The following is an 8,644-nucleotide window of genomic DNA, read 5'->3' as shown; positions in this document are numbered from 1 at the left end:
TTATTGTTTAGTTTCTCCATTTCTCAGTTGTGACCCATTTAACATTTAATACATTTTATTAACTACTTGCACTGGAAGGTATTGTACTAAAGTGTTTGTACTTTTGCTTTTGCTTGCAAATTCATAACATCGATATGAATTTCTACTAAAAATAATTTTAACAAGCGTGTAATGGTTTAAATCCTTCAAGAAATATTGACTTATGCACAACGCATATTTTTGATTGTTTGATCATTCATCGTGCAGTATGGAAATTCTTGAGTGGAGCAATGTACCTATTAATATAAAAATATGCACATTTCTTTGTCATAATGTTGTCTCCCACAGGTTGCCTAATTACGACCTAGACTCTCTACATCATGAACAAATCAAGCACCCTATATACCGTACGTCAGTGTTCTGAGTGTCCAGGGGACGCAGAGTACCATTGTGAACCATGTCCATGTTATCTTTGCCTCCAATGTAAAGAGAAGCATGTAACAGATCTCAAGACAATAGACCATGAGTTGGTGATATATCCTGAACAATTTAATTGCATTCCAACGAACGAATTGTGTATAAGACATCCCAGCTACGTATATAGTATGTATTGTGAACCTTGTGAAGTTCCTGTCTGCTATCTGTGTTCAGAGCATAGAACACACCGTTGGATGGATCTTCAAAGAGCTTATAAAACAAAGCAACAACAGCACAGAAGAACCATTCAAACCATCAGAAGTGAGGCTCTTTTTTACAGACCTGTTCTCCTGGCAGGAATCAAAGCTGATGTCAAGGCATGTCAAACAGAATTATATCAATCAGTGATATTAACAAAGGCCAAGACACTAAAGAATCGCATTGATAAAAGCTTAGAGAATGTTGATTACAAACACAGATGTTTCAAACAGAAGTTAGAAACATATAGATATATTGCCATCCTACAAAGGTATGAACAGATCTATCAACAGTCAGCAGTCAGTCCGCTGAAGTTCATTTCATGTACAAAGAAAGATCGCCTCCCAAAGATACTTCTTACACTCCACACCACCAAGCTTTTAATGCTTGGGTCACTCAACAAGAAAGGTGTGACTGAGTTATTGAATGCAATCCAAATGAAAGAGAGGGGAAAACGACACATAAGAAATGATCAGTTGCTTACCCCGATGTCTGCTCTCACAGTGACAAGTGTTGATAGTTGTGATCACATATCCTGTGTTACATCAGACTTGGTTTGGGTCAAACGTTGGACAAAGCTTATCTTAACAAACACAGCAGGTGAAAATCTACATTGTAGGGATGATACATGCATTAAATTACAATGTGGAGCACATACAGTGAACAGTGAGAGGGAAATAATTTACATAGATAATGACTATAACGTTAAAAAACTGTCAAAAAATATGAAAACAATTACCACATTTATAAAATCAACCCCCTCAGGGTTTGGTCCTCGGTGTCTGTACTGCTCCCCGGTCAGTGGCGATCTGCTTGTCGGCGTGTCACTTAAGGATACTGATGACGAATTGATGGAACTTTTTGGGATGTGTGCTATATGTATACCAGCAATATACGTAGTTGAAAGGTACAACCAGACCGGACAACTAATTCAAACAATTGAACGCGACAACACAGATGACCCATACCTGATTTTTAACTACAAGTATCCTAATTATATAACAGAAAATAACAATGGGGATATTGTGGTTTCTTACACTACCGATAGTCCTGAATACGGTTCTGTATTGGTGAGAGATCGTGGAGGAAAATATCGTTTTAATTACAAAGGCCCTCCATCAGGATCTGAACAATTAGATCCGCGTGGAGTCTGTATTGACGCGCTGTCACACATTCTGGTCTGTGATGGTATAACTAATACAGTACAGATGTTAGACTGTGACGGTCAGTTCCTGTCACATCTTCTGATTAGACCATCAGGGATATTCTCACCACGCAGCCTGAGTTATGATGTCAACACCCACCGTCTATGGGTTGGATCCGAGAGAAACAACAAAGTGTGTGTTTTTAGATATATAACCCGAAAACACACTCTGGCGGGTAAGTCTGATTAATTACATGAATTAAAGTGGGTGTTTTCAGAAATAATATGCTTTTTGTTATTTTGTTATAAAGTTATCTGAATTTTCTGACATGTTGATTTGGATGATAATAGTCCAGTTCCGCAATACCGATTTCGGATAAAATGTCCGTCATCATTTTGGGCGTTACTTACGATGCGGAAGTTACTTCCGAGGAGTTCAATATCGATATCGACTTGTGATTGATTGCCGCTGTGCGTTGTTTTTAGCATACCTTGTGTCGAGTGTGGCTTACAGTTCGAAGATTTAACAAGGTAAGCGTTAGTCTTGAACTGTTTTGAACATTTCTTGTTGACATTTGCAATGTTTACACCGTTGAACCATAGAATTGTTAACAAGTTATTAAGGCTGTCAACAAATACAAAATTACCGTGTGTTCTGGTTGTGTCATTAAAAACTGTCTATAGACACATTAAGGAAATAAATTGTTTGGGACATTCACTAATGCAATTACACATACATTTATGGGTAAAGTTGTAAATGCTTATTGATTATATTAAAGAAGGTGTCTTTATAGACATGTCATCAGATTCGGAAATAGAGAATGAAACCAATCCATCATTAGATGAGCTAAACACATGAAAAGTGGTGGAACACTGAAGGAATGGTTAACAAAAAAAAAGGAATGAAAAAATTGGCAACAAAGATATTCTTTTAAACAGATTTTACATGGGGATGAAAGACTCTAGATTCTGATGAATCTTGCGACAATGACAGTGAAGCTAACTGCAGTGAATGTCTACCTATACATCTTGTCAACGAAAATTGGAAAACTATAGAAAATAATAATATTCCTGATATGACAATCAAAGATGTGGATGCATACTTTTTATATCAAAAGAATCCAGCAACTGGAGGTTTGACAAATTTTGAAAGACAAATGAAAAAGCCAAAAAATTCAGCAACGAAGGATTTGTTAAGGACATTGAATATAATGAGCTACAAAAGGAATCCACATATTGTTACATTAGATGCAATTGTATGCCATCAATGCGACAAAATGTCATGATTGGTAACCATGGCAAGACTGCAGAATTTTACTCCCTGCATACTGTGGTTTCATCAATATTAGCTGAATACCAATTTTCGTGGATTTCGTTGTTAAGTTTATCCATGAAATTAAATGTTCATTGAAGTGCACTTTCTATTAATAATTTGTATTGACAGGGTCATTGGTCACGAATTTACGTATCCTTGAAACTGTGATTTTTACTTTATCCACAAAAATTGATACCCTTGAATATTAATGAAACCACAGTTTATGTGTCCAGAAAACATATGGCTATATCTCCAAGCAGCTCGTAATTGCAAAGCAGGTGCAGCTGGACTTTGTGCACACATTGGTGCTTTACTTTATACATAAGTAAAAACTGAAAAAGCATGCACTAATAATGAACGCAGATGGGACTGTCCAGGCCTCTGCAAAGGTAGCCAAGTCCAAAGCGAGTATGTGATATTAGTTTTTATAAAACTGCATGATAAAAAGAATCTAGTTGAAAAGGTGAAGCCTTATCCGGGTGTATACCAAGCTGGACCATGCGGAGAGGATGGTGAATCTTTTCTACAAGAAATATTAAATGGTTTAAAGAACATATATCCCAAAGTGTCTTATATCAAACTTTAACGGCAGAACCAGCTGACATAAGTTCCTTTTTAAAACATTTTATTCCTGATTTCATGTATGCAGGTCACATGGATCTAAAACTCACAAAAATGTTAAGATATTTTATCAAATTTTCTCTCAAACTTAAAGCTTACTAATGAAGTATGTCAGAATTTGGAAAAGGGAACAAGGGGCCAACAAATTAACAACAACTGGAGAGAGGCAAGAAGTTGTCTTATTACTGCCTCAGTTATGGGCGAGGTTGTGAAACGTATATCTACTAAACCAAACAATCTTCGAGGATACATAACAATCCCAGAAACTGTTAGAAGCATACAATACAGACGTAAATATGAATCTGTGGCCGTAGAACATTATGCTCAAAAACACATGGAAAAATGCAAAACAGTACAGATTGAAGCCAGAGGTCTTCTTGTTAATCCAAAATATCTGTATTTAGGAGCAAGTATCGATGGCCTTGTCATTTGTGAGAATTGTGGAACTGGATTAATTGAAGTTAAGTGTTCATACGGCTCTGAAAGAAGTGAAGTGCCTTGGCGGCATATGTTACCTATGGAATGCGGTAAGGATGACAATTTTTTTTTGTACAGAAAGCAATGGAGAATTGTTCCTTAAAGAACATCATAATTACATGTATCAAATACAAGGTCAATTAGCTGTCTATGAACTGGAATGGGTAGACTTTGTTGTATGGACAAACAAAGGAATAAGTGTTCAGAGAATACCCTTTCCATATGAAAGGTGGGAGAAAATGTTGCCAAGATTAAAAGCATTCTACTTGAATGGAATCCTACCCGAGCTATATTCCAGTAGAGTAAGGCGTGGTATTTCTTTATACTGACTGTGTCATTTAGCCATCATGAAAACCAACAATCAAAATGGACATTAAATAAATTTTTTAATCAATTTTTGGTGTCTTTATCTATTCAAACAGTTTTCAAAACAATTACATAACAGATAAATACCCAGTATATTTAGCAAGCAAAGGATAGTAACTGGGCTAAAACTCAACAAATCTTAAAAAAGAAAATTCAGTATTCACAAGAACTCAATATAAATATTGGTATGACATGATATGTTAGTCAGAGTAATTTATTTGACACAATTACTTTAGTTTTACTGTAGAAGAGGTGGTAATAAGTTGCAAATGGTCAATGATACACGTGTAACTATTATTTGCTCAGCAAGATGTGCCTCTGAAAGTGGTACCACTGAATTTTATATTTGAAAATTTTTCACTTGCCCCATTTTCATTTGGACTACTATTCTACCAGAGGCAATATGAGCAGTTTTAAAAAATTCTGATGAAGACATTTGACTCGTTGTTGACATTCTAGGGTGTACATTTAAACCAATATTTGCTGGAAGTAGATCATCTATGGTAAAACCTTTGTCTGCCATAATAACATCACCAGGTGACAATTTTGATATTAAATCATCATTCTGTACAATATGCCTATCAGATGCATTCCTTCCCCATAATCTTGGTACAAATGATACCATTCCAAAGGTAACTCCTTTGAGTATCTTAAAGGTGTTATGGTGCTTATACTCGGACCATGTTAACCACTGACATGCAAGAAAAGATGGCCTTTATACAAAAAACTCAGTGCAATCACCAACTACATTGTATGCGAGTATCTGAATGATTATTAAAATGTCTTGGTAAATTAGCAAGTATTTGTTCTCTTGTAGGCCATGCTATCAAACCCTTACTATGGTCATATATAGAATCAACACAAGTGTTCAATATTCTAGAAACAGTAGTTTTTGATATTCTAAAAATATCGGCTAAATGTTCTTGGTTTAGTCCATGTCTGAGTCTCATGCATGTAAGTAGAAATTCATCAATTGGTCGAAGTAATCTTCTCTTTCCTGGTTTTTGATGGCCCTCTTGATGATAGTGTTTGTCCCCCATTGACCGTCTCTCACCTTCCCAATAGTTTAGTTTCTCTACACCATGTTTCAGAAGTGTCAAAAAGAACATCCAGAATACTTGAAATGTTGGAAAACCTGTGTAAATTAATCGAACCTTTTCATCACTGTCCTTGATGTCCTCATAGATCATTCTAGGTAATCACACTGCACAGCAACGTCGCTGGTTATGGAGAAAGAAAGACCTACTTGTACTCCCACTTCATTGCTGTAAAACTCTGTACATGTACTAGTACACTTATTAGCAGTGTTTGATGATACAGCTAAACACTTTTGTTCCGGTGAAATTTCCATCACAGATTCATCTTCAAAAATTGTTTAGAGATAAAGAAAGTCATACATGCAGTATCACTGAACTCAGACACAGTAGTATTTACCGGTATGTTGCCGTTAAAATATGTGTGTCTTGTAATTGGTCTTCTTACCTTAGTTTGTTTTACTGGTTTTGATGGAAATACATGTTGGTACCGATTCATCTGTGAATGTGCCTTCAAAATGCGCACTACATATTCTTAAACTGACACTAAAAAACAAAATTGGCCCTCACTGTTTTAACTTTGCTTGTCCATTGGCATTTGAGCTTTTTTCTGGGACATAGGGAATCTGCGAAGAATTACTTTGGAACTGTTTTCCAGAATTGAATCGAAGGTGTTATGACACAAGGGAATACAGCAATATTTTTTACTCATCCTATAAAGAAAAAACTACACATTTTTTTCATATGGGTTTCAATATATATACTAAATAATAATCATGACCGAGATTAGTTCTACTAAATAGAGGAACACCGTGTGTTAAAAAAAAGCCCCTACCTGTATTTTCTGTGCACTTGAGCGTGAACTCCCCGGAAGTAAATAGCACATTAAAAAATTCAAAACCGAAAACAATATTTCACGTAAAATAGTCATTGCGGAACCGGACTATTAATGTTTCTTTCAGTATCATTTGGGTTAAATATGGTATACTTAGGTTGCATGTGGGTATCACTTTGGTTCTGTGGCCTATCGAGGTACCGATGTGGTTTTACTATTTGCAAAAAAGCTAGATTTATATCATAAAATGCCGCGCACAAAAATTAACCAAATTATATTCTTCAAAACAACTCTGCATCAAAAATGTTCCTTAAGCACAGTTTCAAATAGTTTACAATTCAAGTTGAAATGTTTATGTAAAAAAGGTATTAGAATTTGGTGTTTTTCCTTCCCTAATTTTTTTTATCGCAAACATTGATTGCTTTTAGACATAAAAAGTCGACCTCTTTTGATTTAATACGTTTTTTGTGATTACGTAATTTATAGAATTGTAAGTATTTATAAAAAAGTAAAACATGTGGTTTATTTTTAAGATGCAAAGATAACCTTTAGTAATTTTTCAGTAAAATTACTTTTGAATAAATTATTTTGCTTATGTACTTAAAATATGTATATTTAATTTCTAGACCAAGATAAACGCCATGATGTGATGGAGTCACTACGTGAAATACCAGCCATTAAGACACAAGGGAATAGGTGTCTGCTGAAACTGGTGCATCCCTTTAAGTTACTTGAAAAAATAATTATGCCTGATGATCTTAATTGTACCCACATTTCCCTATTGACTGCAAGCCGGGCCTGGGTCAGTGACTCGTTAGGCAATCTTTACTTAACAAGCAAAACAAGTAAAATTCTACATCGCATAGTCAATTTGCTTTATGGAAGCTCAGGATCACATACGGTTAACGGCAAGTGTGAACTTATTTATATAGACACGGACTATAACATCAATAAACTAAGAAAAGATTTGAGAGCATGCTCTGTATTCATTAGGAAAATAAAAGACTCTATATGGAAACCACGGTGTGTGTTCTGCTCCCTGTCCACTGGGGATCTACTTGTGGGGATGTATTCTAACGATCTAGACATAGGCAAGGTAACCCGGTACAACCAAAGCGGACAACTGACGCAAACCATACAAGACGACGGCACAGGACTGGAACTATATTACAAACCAAGCTTTATAGCAGAGAACAACAATGGGAATGTCGTGGTGTCAGACTCTGAATGGTCAGGCTATTACTCTGCGTCTGGTGCTGTAGTTGTGACAGATCGTTGTGGAAAGTATCGTTTCTCGTATACAGGACATCCACCAGGATCAGGAATACGACCAAGAGGAATCTGTACCGACGCGCTATCAAACATTGTGGTGTGTGATGATAGAACCCAAGAACTACATATTTTAAACAGTGACGGTCAGTTTCTGTCTCTTCATCTGCCACCATCATCATATTTTCAACAACGCAGCGTTAGTTACGATGCCGATACCTACTGTCTTTGGGTTTGCTTTGACGGCGAGCTTCATGTCTATAAGTATATATCGCTGCGGGACTCACAAACAGGTGGTGAAGGTTTGGAGGAAAAGTTTGTGAGCAAACAACATGGAAAAAGTGATATGGCAGCAAGTTTTTAATCTTTATTTAATGAAAACAGTTTGTTGATGGTGACAACAAATAGTTTTACTTATAAATTTCATTCCAATTTAAGAATATTACCAATATAATGACCGTAAAGATGATATTATTACTTATTAGGTTAGTTACTGACTCACTACGGAAATATATTGGGTTGATCAATCTCATAGATGGCGAGGCGAAGCCGAGCCTTCTATGAGATTGATCAACCCAATATATTTCCGTAGTGAGTCAGTAAGTAACCTAATAAGTGTTTTGTTTTCTCGAGGACTTTCAAACGACATATTTATTCACAAATAGCGATGATCTACGCAAAGCCATGTACAAGATGCCTTACATCTCGTCCAATTTAACTCATTTAAACTCTTCAAAATTTTTAATCTCACCTTTCAAATACTCTTTCAAAATCTTTGCTTCACCCATGTTTACTTACAATGTTTTGTTGCTATTGAATTTTAAATGTTTTCTCCCTTTCCTCTGCAAATTTCGACGCTACCATTTTGTTCTGCTCCAGACAAAACAATGAGACGTCAATATTCTAAGGGAAACTACTCTAATTTTAAA

The 8,644-nt window shown here is 35.8% G+C and overlaps 1 protein-coding gene across 1 annotated transcript; it reads left to right on the top strand.

The window, feature by feature from the left end:
• The first annotated feature begins 336 nt into the window (after nt 1-336).
• LOC128174628 (uncharacterized) lies at nt 337-8,262 on the top strand. The gene is made up of 2 exons (XM_052840140.1): nt 337-2,034; nt 7,073-8,262. Exons 1-2 carry the CDS (start codon nt 360-362, stop codon nt 8,077-8,079), a joined length of 2,682 nt encoding a protein of 893 aa, XP_052696100.1. The 5' UTR covers nt 337-359; the 3' UTR covers nt 8,080-8,262.
• The last annotated feature ends 382 nt before the right edge of the window (nt 8,263-8,644 follow it).

This window comes from Crassostrea angulata, chromosome 1 (genome assembly GCF_025612915.1).
Source record: "Crassostrea angulata isolate pt1a10 chromosome 1, ASM2561291v2, whole genome shotgun sequence".
Taxonomy (NCBI): Eukaryota; Metazoa; Mollusca; class Bivalvia; order Ostreida; family Ostreidae; genus Magallana; species Magallana angulata.
The sequence above is the reverse complement of the archived record's forward strand: the minus strand, read 5'-3'. Positions and strand labels throughout refer to the sequence as shown.

What these genes read in the sequence shown, in the direction of transcription:
- LOC128174628 (XM_052840140.1), top strand. Translation starts at nt 360, where the DNA reads ATGAACAAATCAAGCACCCTATATACCGTACGTCAGTGTTCTGAGTGT. An exon ending in CCGAAAACACACTCTGGCGG is followed by an intron (nt 2,035 to 7,072) that starts GTAAGTCTGATT and finishes TTTAATTTCTAG; the next exon opens with ACCAAGATAAACGCCATGAT.